General features: G+C 38.0%; 1 protein-coding gene across 1 annotated transcript in view; it reads left to right on the top strand.

The window, feature by feature from the left end:
* The first annotated feature begins 2,425 nt into the window (after positions 1 to 2,425).
* Positions 2,426 to 16,662, top strand: part of AK8 (adenylate kinase 8) — a 69,137-nt gene continuing 54,900 nt past the window's right edge. Inside the window, exons 1-4 of the mRNA XM_019474062.1 lie at positions 2,426 to 2,507; positions 6,500 to 6,549; positions 7,274 to 7,387; positions 13,165 to 13,233. Of these exons, the coding sequence (XP_019329607.1) occupies positions 2,426 to 2,507; positions 6,500 to 6,549; positions 7,274 to 7,387; positions 13,165 to 13,233 (315 nt within the window). The remainder of the gene's footprint in view (positions 2,508 to 6,499; positions 6,550 to 7,273; positions 7,388 to 13,164; positions 13,234 to 16,662) is intronic.

Raw genomic sequence — 16,662 nt, 5'->3', positions numbered from 1 at the left:
AGGCGCGGGCGGGTGTCCCCGCCTGAGGGAACGTGCACCGGCCGAGGCCTCTCTTAATTAACTAACTTATTTTAATAATAGCCTGGCAATTGCTAGGGTATACACGTGTCGTTTTTTTGCGGAAGAAAAAGTGGCAGCCTGTGGAAGAAAGCTGTTGGGTCCGTGAAAGGAAAGGCAGGCTTGGCAGGCCAGGGAGGAGGAGGCGGCAGTAGTGACTATGAAGCGCGGGAAAAACCGAGATGAAGGGCTTTGCCCTTCCCGAGACAGGGGCTGGTGAGGTAACGCGGGCGGTGCAGCCCGCTCTTCAGCGTTATCCGGTTAAAACTGTCTCTCCGTGCGTTCCTGCTGCTGTTGTGGCTTTTCTGTAGAGATGTGTGTCAAAAATAAAGAAAAAGAAGTACACTTCTAGCATCGTTGTGATTTCAGTAAATAGCAAGATTTACTTGCTAAGGTTGCCCTGCCTCAGAGAAAGGTATGTTTTGTTCTGTAAGTTTGGAAAAAGCCCTTTTGTCGAGCACGGGGAGGTTTCCGCGAGGGACTAAACATTCTGGTGCTGTTCTGTTCTGAGAACTTGCTGGAGAGACTCCCCCTGTGCACCGGTGCTAACTCTTCTCATAACTCGAATTTGTATGTTACAAGGCCTTCTTACTTTTTCAAATCTCACTGGAAAACACACAAATGCTTATTTTTCTTTCTTTTTTCTCCTCTCTTCTTTTTTTTCATGTAACTTCAAGGCCATTTAGTATGACTGGTATGGCATAATATTTGTGGGGTTTTTATGGAAATACTGTGTTTTGCATGCCATGAGGCATTGAATGCAGCTGTGGGTCCTCATCATACATCATCATATGGGATTTACTCAGAGTGTTGTTTCATGCTTCGATTGTGTTGTAGCATCATAATGGTACAAACAAACACAGCTTGAAATTATTGTCCTGAACTTAAGCATTTACAAAACCCAAAATGTGAAACCTAAAACATGAGACCCGAACCGTGAACCTCCCCCAGAGATTAACAGAACTGCTCGTGTAAAATTAAGCTGAGAACTGAATAGAATGAAGCATGCGTGTAGGTGCTGGCAGGACTTGGGCACAAAGTAGTGAAAGTATCAGTCATCGTCAGCCTGAACAATTTTGAATCGTAGTAAGACCAAATTTTCTATGTTTGTTATTTTTAAAGCTGCTGATAATTGTAGTGTCAAATTCCGATTTCTTAGTTTAAATAAGTGTTGCTGGAAAGTAATAATTTTTACATTAACTTCCAATAAAAATACAAATTTTTATACTTTATGCTATGTGCTACCCAGACCTTGAAGCATCGGAACGTGCATGTGAAACAGTTCATAAACAAAATTGAGTGTTTTAATTATTCTAATGAAGTGGGTAAAGCAGAAAAGGAAAATAGGCCACTCTAATGAAAGACGATCAATGGGTTAGAGTATAAAATATTATGGAATATACAGACTTTATGGCATTTACTTGCAAATATTAAAGCGTTATGACTGATTTTTAGAAAAAGACACCCTATTCCTGTGTGAGCATTTCAGTAGGTAATCTAAGTCAGAACATTAGTTGCTGTTTGATGTTTAGTTTTAATTACAGAATTCTTGGCTGTGCTGAAATGTCTTGTAAGAAAATCTATGGAGTTAGTGTTTCTCAGTGTTATTCCTTTCTCTGCCTGTAAAGCTGCAATCCTCGCTGAAATCAGCGGAAGATCCCCACTGCTATCGGTGGGAGCTGACGCAAGGCCCTGTATAACCTCAAACATTTAATATGAAAATGGGCTCCAAAATAGACATTCAAGGAAATGCTTTAAGCCTTTTTTTTTTTTTTTTTTTCCCTTCCCCCTCCTTACTTTTCACGTGGAGGGAAGACTAGTACAGTTACAAAAGTGAGATGGCTGCTTTTGTGGCTTTGATCGGTTGCTGGTTTTGTGTGTTTTCTGCAGGTCTTGTCTGTTCCGCAGTCCTTTAGGCTAGTCGGAAACTTGCGGGAATGTGCTTGAGAAAGAGGTTTAACTTGCCCCGCAGAGATACTAATTTAAGTTGACTCTGTTTTCAAAACTCCTTGTATGGTTTTTATGTCAATGCTGACTCAACCATTATCAACAACAGACTCAAGCTGGTCTATATGATACATACAGACACCAGACCATTCTGTTGTCTATATGTATCATAAATAAGCTAAAGCAAATAGGTTATTTTTGTTTATTGGCAATTTGCTGACCATGCTTCACTTCAGTTTTTCAGCATATAAAAAAGGTTTCGTAGTCTCAATTTTGTCTATGAAAGGGGCCTTAAAAAAAGAATAAGCATTTATAAACGCTTTAAGATCCTCATTGTAACATTGCTGTAAAAATGCAATATATCATGACTGCATAGCTATGTTAAATTTTCCTCTAACTTTGTCCTATTTATTTTCAGAACATGCTTGAAGAACTATTAATTCATAAGCCAGATGATCCCATTCAGTATATGATAAACCATTTAAAGCAAAACAACGATGACGGTAAGTGAAAATTGAGACACCATAAATAGTTCAATCCCTTATTTGTAAACAGCTGTTTGAAAGCTGCGCTTCAGTTGGCAAATGATGGATAAAACTTTTCAGACTGTGTCTTGAGGGGGGAGGAAAAAAAAAGAAAAAGGTGAGCGTTTTGGAATAGTTATAGGTAAGATGCCTTTAATTTCTTTTTTTAGTGGGTAATCTAATAAAAAATGCACTTTAACAGTTATAACAATGAAACCCTCTAAGGGAATAACAAAGAGTTCTAGTGTATCAATTATTAATGCGTTCTGTGCCCCATCTGATATTTCCTGTTGTCTTTAAGCTCGCTAATTACTCCTTTTGTCAGGTGTAAATTTGGCTTCCTATTCTACCTGGGCTGGCAGATTCTCTGGTTTTTGATTAGTTAGTTACTAGCTGCTGTTAATGAGTTCCACTGCTCAGTGGCATCTCAGATGAAGGAACAGTGAGCATGCCTACTTGTATGTATAACAAAACCTGGTAAATTGAATAGGAAGTCTGTATTCTGCACAATAAAAGCATGTACACTCAATCAAACTATTTGATTTACAAACTGTTCACCCTTAGGCAGATTATATTTGGATATGCACAACTGAACTATAATTTTTGTTCTGCATGAGCTGTCAGGGATAGCTGGTGTCATGTTGCTTTGATGTTTCTTTAAAACCATAGTAAACCATTATGAAAGTTCTGCTGCAGCATCGATGAAATTATTATCACTAGAGGTGCTGTGAGCTCATAGTGGTGGTGATCAGATGGATGTTGATTGAAATGCTGCTAAAAAAAAAAAAAAAAAAAATCAAATCCTGCCAATTGTGTCCAGCCTTTTCTGATGCGGGCAGCATGAGTAATCAATCTGTTTTATAGACCCATGGAAAATATGCAGAAGAATTTCATGCGGTTTGATAGAATGCTGATAAAATTTCTTCATGTTGAGCTAACATTTGTCCTTAAGCCCCACAGTATTATTTGAACAGAATTAGGCAGGTTTCCATTTCATGACTTCAGTACTTAGAGGCTAAAGATAGAACTACAGCAGTTGTTTGTCGAAGGAAAAATGCTGTCTGGTTTTGGTCTGGAAAAACCTATTAAGAAAGGGAAGGAACTCCAATTAAAATTAAAGCCTAAATGTTGTTTTAAGAATAAATTATGTGGAAAATAACGTAACAAATTTGTAGCAGAGTTGATTTTACTTTTTGATCATGGCGGAAGGTGCTGACTATTTAGAAGGAAAAAAAAAACCTTATTAGAGCCATCAGTAAAGTGATGAATTTTCATGATCTTGCCTTGCTAGACAGTTTTAGCCCTAGAGAAAATTTCAAACAGAGATGTGTGGAAAAGAAGCATTGCATCTATCCCAGGTGTGAAGTTAAAACCTTTTTTTAATTAATAATAGGATGATCTGAAGTACTCTTAAAAAAATAAACAAGTCTAATGATGATTATAGCTTACAACTGTCTTGAAAATCTTGTAGGTCAAATGTGTGGCTAAGCGTTTGTGCTTAAGGCTCTGTACTATTGTTCTTTCATCTGATCCTTCTAAAAACCTTAAAGAACCATATGAAGACTGATAATTCTTTCATATACAAAGATGCTAGTTTCCTACGTTGTATCTTGGTTTGTGCTAATAAAAAAAGCTTTCAGGATCCAAGTGGCATTTCTGTGAATTCTTCCTTTACAGTCAAACCTCTGAAGAAATGTAAAAACGTTCTGCAAGAATGTTCATCATGTACTATGTGCTTTTCCTGTTTGACAAAGGATTTCTCTTACAAGTTAAGCAAATTTTGTTACATTAATATTAATCATAGAACCTTTTGGACTTAAATGGAACTCAGTGAGTCCAGTTGCTCCAGGATTAATTTTGTTATTACTAAAATCATTGTTGAATGTTAAAGCTTACTTTACTTGGAAGAGTTAATCCTGTAACATCTCATCAGGACTAAACATGGAATGAAATACGGTTTGTTACTGAAGAAAAAGGCATTTTTCTAGATTTTCCTGACGTCGTTTAGCTGCTGCTTCAGACCTCCTGTATTAAATACTATTTGCTGATTGGAGGGGGTTAAACATTACATACAGTGGTGTCCTGGTTGTGCCCTTGTGTCATATGTTTAGGGAGAATGCTTTAGAGGAGTCTTACAAGTGTGCAAATGAGTAAATCAGTGAATCACACTGCCCCATCTGCTGCCAGCCACTAAGCAGAGAGAAAAACAGATTTAGTACAAAGTGAGCATTTACAGTAGCCCTGGGCAATATTAAAGCATGATATGGTGTATATAATGGTATGTTTCGTTTTTTATCAAACGTTTGTCCAAGAAAGCTGTGTATTAAAGCTTCAATACCTAAGGGTTTTCTTGTGAATTTTAAATCATGCTCCTAGTTAAACCTCAAAAGGATCTGTGGATGGAAAGGTTTTTTGATTTTCTTTGAAGTGGTTTGAAGAAGTTGATTAGTGTTGGCACCCGAGCACTCTTTTATGACGCTGTTTATAAATAATTCCTAAGTACCGGGCTGGAGTTTCAAGGTGTTAGATTAAAAAAAAAAACCCTAGGATTTAATCACATTACATTTGAAAGAAATTAGGTGATAAAAACAGCTGATGTATCCTTTTAAAGTATTTTTCTACATTGTGTACTAGTTCTGTTGCACTTGCAAGAACCAATAAGGGGGGAGTTTTTCTTAAACCTTCCAAGTCAGATAACTTTGTAAAGATGAATCTGTAATTTGGGTTTCATGTATGTTTAAAAATTGCACCTGCCCAATAACTGTTAAGTGCATGGAAGGCCTCATAAAAATACACTTCACATCCTTCCCTGTCTGCTGCCATCAGACACTGTATCTCCCTTGGTTATAAAGAGCTGAAGAGGTTTTTGGGTGAGTAGATTCCCTCCTCTGTTTTGACCTATGTTACTCCCAGTTAATACTCATCAGTACCTTCTGTATATAGTGTGGTTTGGTTGGGTTTTTTTCCTGAGGTTTAGGGGAAAAAACATCAAAGATGTTAATATAAAGTGACAGCTCAAGGGATTGCAGCCCAAGGTGTGCTCATGAAAAAAGTCCCAAATACTTTTTCCTAAGAGTTACTCCATTTTCCCTTGTTTGTCTTGCCTCTAATTCATTCCCGATGAAGCGTACAACGGTAATGCCTGTTGTGTTGTCTGTACGCATTAGATTAAGAATTCCTCAGAACCGGGATGCATTTTTCCCACCTTGCCCCCTCAGGGAAAGGAGAGGGACGTGCAGTAGAGGAACGCAAGATACAGAGACGAAGAAAATTACTTTTAATGACGACTAGAAAAATTGAAGGTAGCTGTCGAAAAGGGTAGAGAGAGTGCTTAATTTTGCAATATCTGAATCTTCTCTGAATCCTGACACAACCTATTTAGATGAAACTAAAAAGTGAAATTGCATTTTTTGTGACGAGAGCCAAAAGGTTTGCCAAAGTAAAAAGTATTTTTACTGCCATACTGTGTAAGAGAAATGAGAGATGATCTCAAGAACTCCCATCCAATCTCAACCATTCTATGATGATAATAATAGTAACTTTTAAATAGTCTTGTCCTGCATGTACAAGCTAAAATATTTTTTCATCACAAAATGTGTTAGGTCTAAATCAATGTTTTGGGAATGAAAGTCAAACTCAGATAAGGAAATGTTCATATCTTATGCCTGGTTCACCCACTAAACTATCCATGTGTTTAAATTGATTGATATATATGCTTAAGTGGCATGTTTAGTCAGAGTATTAATCTTATTGACCATGGAGATTAAAGGAGGACCCAGCTGTCACTGACTTAGCGTTTCCCCTTTTTTTCCCCAGTGGAGCCCAATCCTGAAGTCTCCATTCAGGCAGATTTCCAACTGAAATACTTGTTTCATTGTGATTACATTTATTTTATGCAATGCGATAGTGGGAAAACTGGTGGGGGGTTTTGCTGTTCTGTATCTTGACATTCACGTATTCTTGTTTCATAGCTCCAAGAATTTGTGTGCTTGGTCCATCTGCTTCTGGGAAGACTACAGTTGTAAGTATGCTACCTTCAACGTTATAATACTGTCCAGTTACCTTTTTACTTTCTACTGGGATCAGCACTTCTGATAATTTTATTCTGAGAAAATAATTTTCAGAATCAACAAAGTGATAGAAGAGCACAGGACGAGTCGAAGGGTGGCGTTCCTAAGGGGTATGCCTGTATATTACGCTACAGGTTAAATGGCAATGTTCAAGTGAGCTCTGCGAGAACTCGCTCAGATAGTGGCAGTGATACTGCTGTAATGCAGCAGAATTCCGCCTGCCTTTTTTTCCCCAGCTTTTTAGCAGGATTAATTAACCTGAGAGGAGTACTACAGTTACACGTTTGTGGTATTCCCATATTGTGGATTGCTTCATTTGCATGGCCAGTTGTCTGTCATGTCCACTGGTACTGCTTAATTGAAAATGTCAGGGGTATTTGAACCACAGAGAAAGCTGACCACAGAAACTTTGCAGATGATGGTGGTGTATGCATGCTAGGAAGAATGCTTTCTTCTTTAAAATCTGTGTTGTAGTACAGTAGATGAAAAAGACCTTATTCAAAGCTGTAGACTCTCGAACATCTTTATAAGAAACTGCTTAAAGTTACACATATAGTCTGTTTACTTAAATGAAGGCGAGGAAAACACTCTCTGTCTTTCTGCAGCCTTCTGAAAAAATGCTTCATTTTCTTTCCAAATATTTCGACCTGTATTTTTTTTTTCTTCTTCCCTCAGGCAATGTGGCTTTGTAAACACTTGGATGCCATACGTGTATCTCGGGAGACTTTGTTATTCAAGGAAATATTAGCGCTGACAAAAGAAGCAAAGGCCTATAAAGAAAGAAAACAGGTTTGTAAGAGGGTATAATAATAGTAGTTCTCATGTCACAGAAGAGGAATTATATGGCATTCCCATGATTTCTACTGCTATGAATTGAGCAATCAGAGTAAATATTCTTATATCTATGGTGGTTTGTACATTGGTTTGTGTATATGTAGATACAGGGTCTTTCAGAGAAGAAGGGTAACCTCTCCTAGATAAGAAGATATGAACAAAGATAAAAATGTGTCAGGGCGTAGAATAAGGGCAGGAGAGGAAGACAGTGTAAAGAAATGGAGGTCTTGAAAACATTAACCTTAGACATGAGCAACAGAATTGAGAGAAGTCCAGGTATGCACAATACAATTTAAAGAATGGTTCATTATATCATTAAACAAAGCGTCTTCTATTTCAGCATGTTTGGTAATCTCAGTAAAATAAGCATTAATCTCTGAGGTCTCCTTTGGTACAAAATGCTCTGGAAAATATGTATACAAAGAACTTTTTTTGATCTGACAGAGCTACTTAGTTGTGCAAGCTTGATTTCTCTGTAGTATGACACAAATAACTTACTTGGTGCATTAACTCAAAAGCAGTATGACAATCCAGTCAGTTATTGAAAACCCTGGAAGCTCTCAAGCTGAGGCAATAGCAGCCGACTCAGGAGATCGTTCAGTTCTTGGGTTGACACGCTCTATCCAACTCTGAGTACCCGGTTTGCTCCAGACAGGTTTTTAAATCCAGTCATGCTTTGTTGTGGGCCTCCTAACTAATGTTCAGAGGAGTTGGTCGGAAGAACTTTTTTTCCAGATGTCATGACTCACAGGATTAGTTGATCAGCAATGTAGTTGTCTTGTTATTAAAGGCTAGTGACAAGTGGGTCGGGAAAATATGTTGAATGAAAGAATATCCTGAATACACAGAAGCATCTCTGCTTCTGATTCCTGCCCTTTTAGCTGATTCCGTTCTCCAGGCATCAAGGTGTTCCATGAGTAATAGGATAGAAGAAGTCTGGTTTTCTGTGACTCTGTCTAGCAAGTCCACTAGTTTAAGCTTCTCCTTTCTCCCTTGTCACCTATTTTCATAAAAATTGAAGAAATTTCATTTCTGTGAGAATTCTACGCTGCTGCTACATTTGATTGAAATTGGCCAACAGACTCATAATTTGCTGAGATGGTAGATGGTGTGATACATAGATTAATTTTTTTTCCTTAGAGAATTAGGCTGACGATAGGGTAGTGTTTATTACACTGAATTAGTGAATGAAGTTTGGAGATGCCTCGAGTAATATACTTAAAGATCTGAGAGGAGAGAGTTCATTGAACTCACTGAACTTACTGGCAAAAAGGTTTGCTTTTGGCTGAGATGATAAAAATGATTCTTACTGAGAATATGTACTTTGAAATCTTCGTTCTAATTATTAAAGATTGTTTTGCTAGATTCATAAATTTCAACTTAGAGGGGGGGAATTTAAAACAAAAATTCCCTTTGGTTTAATTACTGTAATTATTAACATATTTCAGACTATACAGATGCACTTTCAAGGGTGTCCTTTTGGGCTTATTTGATTTAAAAAGATGGATGGTGTGGAAGATGAAAGTCAAAAATGTCAAGGCTAATCAGGTAGTAAGGAGTGCCCAAAGAGCAGAATCTGGTGGTGGTTTAGTACCGTGCAGTTTGCCTTTGTTTTTGAGATGTTAGATCCTAGAAGAACGTTTTCATTAAATCATTTCTTTTGTTCTTTCATGAGAGTTTGATTCTTCAAATGTAACTCCTAAAACTAGGAGGGAACTCCTTGCTTCCTCTTAATCAACGCAAGCTTTACAATGACTTGAGATGACAACTTGGCTACATTTTAAGAGCTGTATTTTCCCTTACTGATTCATGTCTGCAGGCTAAATCTACTTTTGCCGTAACTGACCCCTGGTTCTGCTGAAGCAAGTGGTAAACTTGACTCCTCTAGCATGCATAACATCCATTAGCACTAATAGGGTTTGAATGTCTATTGATGAACAGAACAATAGCTGTTTATGCTGTCTTTGATACAACCAGGGCATTAAAAAGTTGTAGTCCTGGCCAAAGCAATTTAATAAATGGAAAGAGGAAAAGCAGGAACTAAGACCGTGTTTTTGAAAGTCTGGTGTGAAGATCCTGTAACGCAATTTAATGTTGTTAGAGGACCGTTTCATGCGTATAAGGTTACTGTGCCTAAATTAACCCCAGTGCCAAAGGTCATTCATTTTTAGGTCAGTAGGCCAATGTTACTAGATCTGGACAAACGCTGCAAAAAGGTCCACAAATGTTTGTTCACATATTTTACTTATCTTTAGGCAAGCTTTCATCTCTTTTGTGTTCGCTTCCAGGGAACATTGAAGCATTTGAGTTTTCCTGGCACAAGAATTCATGGAAGGTGTATTTAAAATATGTGATTATTCTCCGAAGCTCAATTTTTAAAGTTGGACATGCAATCATTCACTAACACACACCTGGCCACTTACTAATGAGCACAGCTCAGGTAGTGAATTTTAAATATTGACTGTTCAAAGCAAAATGTGATCATTCTGCATGTAAAAATATTCCCAAAAAGTCAAATATTTTTGAATATTCAATAAATTTGAAGATCCACGAGCTATCAATAAATATTCCATGAACAGAAAAAGCAGCTACATTTTTTGATAAATCATTGCAAATTATTCCCTCATCTCTAGTTATTATAATGTTAATAGGAAGCACCTTCAGGTTTTTCCTATAGTGTAGTTTAATGATGAGCTATTGCACGTTTCACTTTCTCTGTTAACTGGATAAAATAACAAGTTGAAACAACTGTGGTAATTGTGGGCTTATGGGATGGGTGTGCTCTTAATGCTATGCTAAATTGCAGTTAAGGTGTTTGCATACTACGTAATGACTTAAAACTACTGTACAGTTGCATCATATCCCTGTGCTTTTGAAGAAGAAATATAATAGAAGAGAGGAAAACCGAAGGCGTCCTTATCTATGCATGTTCAGCATTATAATCTCTTTCAGGACAAGCCACTACGAAGGAACAAATAGGAGCTGTTCCAGTCTTGTGTATACATAAAAAAACCCCCAGCCTTTCATGTGTATTTATCTGAACAAGCTAAATCTAAACATTCATGATTTTCAAAATGCTAAACCAAATTTCTTCAAACTTGACTGCTTTTTCTCTCTGAGGTGCAAACTATAAAGCAAACTAAATCAGAAGTTTTTAGCTGTAGCTGTTTTCAGGACAAATACATCCAAATCTTCCAATGGAAATGTCTAGGGAAAGTGCTCCCTTCCACCCCGGCAACGAAAAGTGTAGCAGTTTTGTGAAAAGATTGCAAAAACATGGCTCTGAGTAGATCAGGCATGTAAGATGAAATATGATGTCCCTGAAATAACATGGAATGTTTAAAATTAATCGGGGAATTAGTACAGTTTTTCAGCAGTATGGAAATAGTGATTAAACCAGTGTGTATAGAAAAGTGCTCTGAACGTAAAATACCATGGCTTTTGGAAGGTCTAACAATTCAAGCAGCAGGTCTTTCCATTCACTAAACTGGATGTTGGGACAGGCTCAGAGTGCCTTAGGTAAGATACAGTTCTGCAGTTAACAAATGTATGTGTGTCACTGTCCATTATTGCAGATTTCTGGGAGGTGAAGTCCGATCTACCAGGCTCATGATAAATTTATGTGAGTGTTTATGAGAGAGAAATTATAAATGTGCTATCTGATATGTATCAAATATAATTATTCAACCACAAATCATTAGGCATTCTACAAGCAACCTATTGAAAATGATTTTGTAGGCCACTGCTCAGTAGGAGGAAAACTGACCAGGAAATGAGACTGGAATTGAGCCACAGAGAGCAGAAGGAACTAAAACACCGAAATACCCGCATGTGTGTCCTTGATTGTTTTTGTGCAATAAACCCTGCTCAAAAGAGAGGACTAAGAATACCATTGCACTGAAAGAAGTTAGTATAATTTTGGTTTAAATTGGTTTGGCAAGGCTTAGCAGAGTGGACCCCCAGCAGTCACTAGCCTGTCTTGACGTGACACATCAAAGAAGTAAGCAAGACGCTAGCTGTTCCTGATAACAGCGTGGTGCACCTTTGGAAGGTGACAGACTCAAAGCCGCAGACCCAGGCTGCAGCAGCGAGAGGCTGCAGGAGGCTTTGACGCACCACCCTATGGGACCTGCTGACTTTCAAGAAACACAGCAATTTCTTTCCCTTTTTCTCTTTTACCTGCTTGAATGTTGCCTTATGAATGGCTGATACGGGGAAAGGCACTGAGAACTGGGGACAACAGAGATAAATAAAACGAGGAAACTCACTGCCTGACTGGGCCACCTTGTCCATTCCGCAGCCAGCCGAGGACTGGTCTCTTTTGTGTATTCTGGAGTGCTTGCTCCACTCTAGTGTAAAGTGACTTGTGTGGTAGCGTTTCCACCACTCCTGGTGAACTTGTTTCATGTTCTAATGAAGAAGATTGTTGTGAAATCTTTCCGCATAGTTAGTTACATTTTCATTACATCTATCTACATTCTTTAGTATAAGGTAAACTTGCAGAAATATTCCTTTTTTATGATTATGCCCTTCAGACTGTGTGGTTAGAAAAAGAGATGGGAACCCACAATATATGGAACTGCGCGGAACAAAGAGTCAAGCTCACATCGTTAAGTGAAAGATAACTTTTTGACTTGGGAAGTAGAGAATCTGACTGCAGAATTTTTTCTGAGTATTCATTTTACCAATAATGACAAAATGAATGAGACTGAGACAAGGCATTTGGTCAAATGATTAACAGCAGCTCTGACTGGCATGGCCAGAGGCTTAGACTTTATCAAGTTTAACTACCTAACATAGAGTTTGTTCAGCAAGTTCAGCATAGAATGAAGGCCTAAATTAACAAGATGATAGTGACAAAAATTCTTACAAGAAAGAAAGAAGGGTATTGTTAATTTCTCGTCAGGAATTCTTCTTACAAGAAAGAAAGAAGGGTATTGTTAATTTCTCGTCAGGAAATCTAATATAATAATAAAAAAAATATTAGGGGGGGGGGGGAACCCGCTAAATCTGTAGAGGAACTTTGTTGTTCTGTCGGATAGCAAATACTGTCTTACAAAACATCTCCAGATATGGGCAAAGTAATAGTCACAGAAAGAAACAGCACTTCTGAAAATCTTGGCACATGCAGTTTCAATCCCATTTCACGTCCTGAGTTTAAAAATAAACTAACTTTAACAAAATTAACTTTAACATTAAAATCTACTTTAAATAACCTTTCTGGATGATGAAAGAGTGAGAGTTACTTGAAACTATGAAACAAATCTCCTGAAAATCAGACTCTTTCTGTTATTTGCTCTGTGTTTGAGATTCTGCTTGTTTCACAGATCATTAGCTGTAAGATCACTAATGCTGAGTCCACTGACATATGAAGCAGTGGTGGGTTGGATACTTGTGGTAAAAAGGACGACTTGTGGATGTGATGTTCTTATGGATCCCTTTGCAGGTTTGATGTCCAATGTGTGTGTTAGTGTGCAAAACGTGGCACCGCTTCCATGTTAGTGTGCAAAAAGCATGGATGTAGGCTTTGTGTTCAGCTTACCTTTAACACTGATTTTTGTGCCCTTATTAACTCTCTGATATATTATGTTAACGACTTGGGACTTGCACAGATTTATTTATTTATTTATAAGAAGACATCTCAGTTCACCTTTAACCAGAATATGCCTGCATGGTAAAATTCCTTTTGAACTCAATTGTGAATATTCAGCCTTTTTTTGTTCTTTCTTTAGAAAATTCCCAACGCGCTTTGGGCCAATCTGATCCAGGAACGTCTGTCAAACGTGGACTGCATCAAACAAGTAAGAATTGCTCCTCAGAGGGCCGGTGGATAAGCACTTACACAACTCGTGCATAGTAGTTAGCATTCTGAGTCCTGAGCAGAGGAGGGAATGGGGGCAAATCATTGGGGGCTCTGGAGCGGATTGCTTTCTTGAACATCAGCAGAGGGAGTTTGGAGCTTTATTAACAGGATAAAGGGGAGGATGAGAGTATGCATATGCTAATCTTCTAGCACAGAGATGATCAAAGGCTGAACAAGCATAGCTTTGTTGATTGCCTGGGGCAACTGGCAGAGTTATAGTGGACAAAACAGATAAACAGAAAATATATAAAAATCAGTATGTTGAGTTAAGATTTTAACTCTTATTGAGGGAAGGGGGAAAAAGAGTCTAACGTTATTCATATCACTTTTCTTTATTTCTCATTGTGTCTTCTTTTTCCTTCCTGTTTTATGAAAAACTGCATTTGAATATATTCTAGGTAATAATTAACATGTTCACTGTTAGTTTACACAAATAGGCAACTGAATAGGTTTAGCTGTACTCACAGATGTGAGGCTTCTCCTCCCACCCTCCCATGTGCTTAGCCTTAATGTAGGTAGAGACTTTTAACAGAACCAAAAGAGAACTTAAGTAGATTAATATTGGTTGAAATCAATGTCTGGACTCAAGGAAAGCAAAATCTCTTTTATGTGTTTCCTTTAAAATCTCAGATGTTGTTATGGTTTATTGAGTCCATAATCAGCCCATTATAAGGGGTTATTTGTACCAGACATACTAATCTAATGGATAAAACCCTGTTTCTAAACAGTGCCAAAATACAGACTGCACATTATTTGATGCACTTCTTGAGAGGAAAAAGTCCAGTCCAAAGTAGGTGTTACGTTCATGAAGGACTAAACAGCTTTTTTCAGATAAATAGTACGTGTTTTCCGAACAGTCACTCTGTCCCACCCACACCTTTGGGTCAGGGGATAACCAGTACTTCTTGACCTCATAGTGATATTGCAAAGCTCATAGTTTTATTAAAATCTGTTGCTTCGCATCATCATCATCATCATCTACCTTGTTGGTTGAATAAAGCAGGGCTGGTAATCAACATTTCATTGAAGTGTGAAACTTGCTTCCTAAAGCTTCTTAGCATTAGGCACTGAAAGAAACTGGAAATGCTGAAAACCTTATGTCTTGTACTTCTTTCTCTGTCTCTGTGATTTTTGGTGTAGTCTGCAATGATCTGCAGACTGGATCCTTCCATCCATGTCAAACAAAATCATCTTGGGGGCTGGGCCATTGCCTTGCAGTTTTTACGGTGGTAATTCTGTAGCGCAGAGATGTCTATAGGTGCAGAGAAACATTAACAAAACTAGCAAGAAGAATTGAACATCTTGTTAATTTTTGTGGCATATTGAATTAAAGAGTGTAGCTGAGGAACACTTGAGAAACCAGTATTGTCAGCTCTGGATATATTAGCAAATGAGCAGCAAAAAAAGACTATGAATGTCAACATTTTTTGTGTAAGCAGTGCAATGAGATATCATGGATGTACAGCAAGTCAGGTGATTCTGTGATTTACGACCTTGTCCTTGTGGCAAGATGTGGAACAGCTATCTAAAATGAAACTTCTCCTCTAGTGAGTATGTTTAAAATATCTTTAAATCTGTAGAAATGAAAGTAAGTTAGAAACATGATAAACCCAAGAGAGAAACTGCACTTCTGACTGCTAGGCTTTAGGCTGGTTTCAGTCCCCAAACGCTGTCCCCCCCCTAGCTTAACACTAACAGCTTCTCTGGTTGTGCCTACTAGTAGTTAGCAGGTAGGATAGGGAAGATGCTAGGGTACCCCTGGTATTTTCAGTAGTTTTGGTCAAATATTTTCTCACATGGTCTCTCAAAGGTAGTAGTTGCTGGAGCAATCTGTCCTCTAATGCTGTCTGGAGGAGAGCTGTTGGATGGCAGTAGTTGCTGTAAACTAGCAAGTAGGTGAATAACTCTTCAGTTTAGGGCTTTTATAACAGTAGCTCTAAAACCTCTCCAACATGGTTATTTTTTCACATAAGTCTCTTTGCCTGATTAAAAGAAGGTATGTTTTCAACAGCTAATTTTTCCAGTGTTTGTTGTGACATTGTTAAAGTGAGTTTTAGTAAGCATCAGTGTATAAGCAAAATCCATTGCTCTCCAAAGGCTGCATCCACTCTATGCTTTTTTTGCCCCATGCTTTCTATAATTGTTGGCATGGTTCTAGTTCTCCTTTTAATAGTGAGGGAAGGATCTCTCAGTGACTGTTATTTTAAGTATTAGGTCATGTAAACTCTGAGTAAGGCGACAAGATGGTTAAAATGCCAACAGCTGCATAGTGTCCTGCCTACATTTTATGTTCCTGTTGTTATCACCAGCAACACTGAACCAGTGCTGGATGTGTTACAGAACTAGGGGAAAAAAAATCCTTTATAAAGCTTCCCTGACATTCAGCAAGAATGGAGTGGATGTTATTGATCTAGTTAAGGTTTCAGCTATTTTTAGGAAAAACACGTAATTGACTTTTCAAAGCTGTGATGGTTATTAAAAATCTTTTAATTAATAGATAGGAATTCATGGGCACTAAAACTTCCTCACGTTGTGTGTGGCTTTTCCATTTGAAAGGGGATCTATGCATTTTAATTGCAATATTTTCCTTGTGTGATTTGAAATAGAATTAATACTGTGGATTTTGTACTTCATTGAATAGATTTATGCCATTTCTCTCAAAGCATGAGTCAGCATTTTTTTTCTGAGAATGTTAATAGATTAGGAGCAGTATGTTGGACCATAGTACCACCAGCTGTTTGTTTTATTTCTCCCTGTGGTGTCATTGGCTTGGCATTAATTGTACAGCTTTCATCCCACTGACAGTAGGAATACAGAATTTTTTGTGCCATTGTTTTGACATTCGCAGGTTTATAGATGTCATAGGCATTCTCTAAGGAGAACATTTTTATTGATCAACAGCTCTGCTGAGACTCTGTGTTGTGTGTTCTTCTAATACAAATGTAGTTAGGACTGTGAGGGATCAGACCGGTAGGTCTTCCAGCATACGCAGAAAACTTATTACGTTAGAACCTGGGACTTGTGAAGCTGATATGAAGACTTTTCATCTTACAGGGTTAGTACATGTTGGCTACGGCACCTCTGACTGCTGGTGTTGTGGAGGGAATTTATAGAACTGGGGAAGGCTAGTGAAGAGGTTGCTACGTGATGAATTTGTGAGAGAGCGAACTGAGCAACCTTACTCATGTCTTAGGACCATTTAGAAACTAAGCTTAGGCCAGTGATTCACATGAGTAGTGGCAGAATTACTTTTGATTGGTATTAAACCGTTCAGAAGGGTAGTGGCTATCCTTGAAAGGGGAGGAAAAGAGAACAATGGCTATTGGTTCTTTCTGGTTTTACCTTGGCAGATAAAGATGATCGTGTT

The sequence above is a fragment of the Aptenodytes forsteri genome, unplaced genomic scaffold (assembly GCF_000699145.1).
Source record: "Aptenodytes forsteri isolate BGI_AS27 unplaced genomic scaffold, ASM69914v1 Scaffold136, whole genome shotgun sequence".
Lineage (NCBI taxonomy): Eukaryota > Metazoa > Chordata > Aves > Sphenisciformes > Spheniscidae > Aptenodytes > Aptenodytes forsteri.
This window is presented reverse-complemented; position numbering and strand designations above follow the sequence as displayed.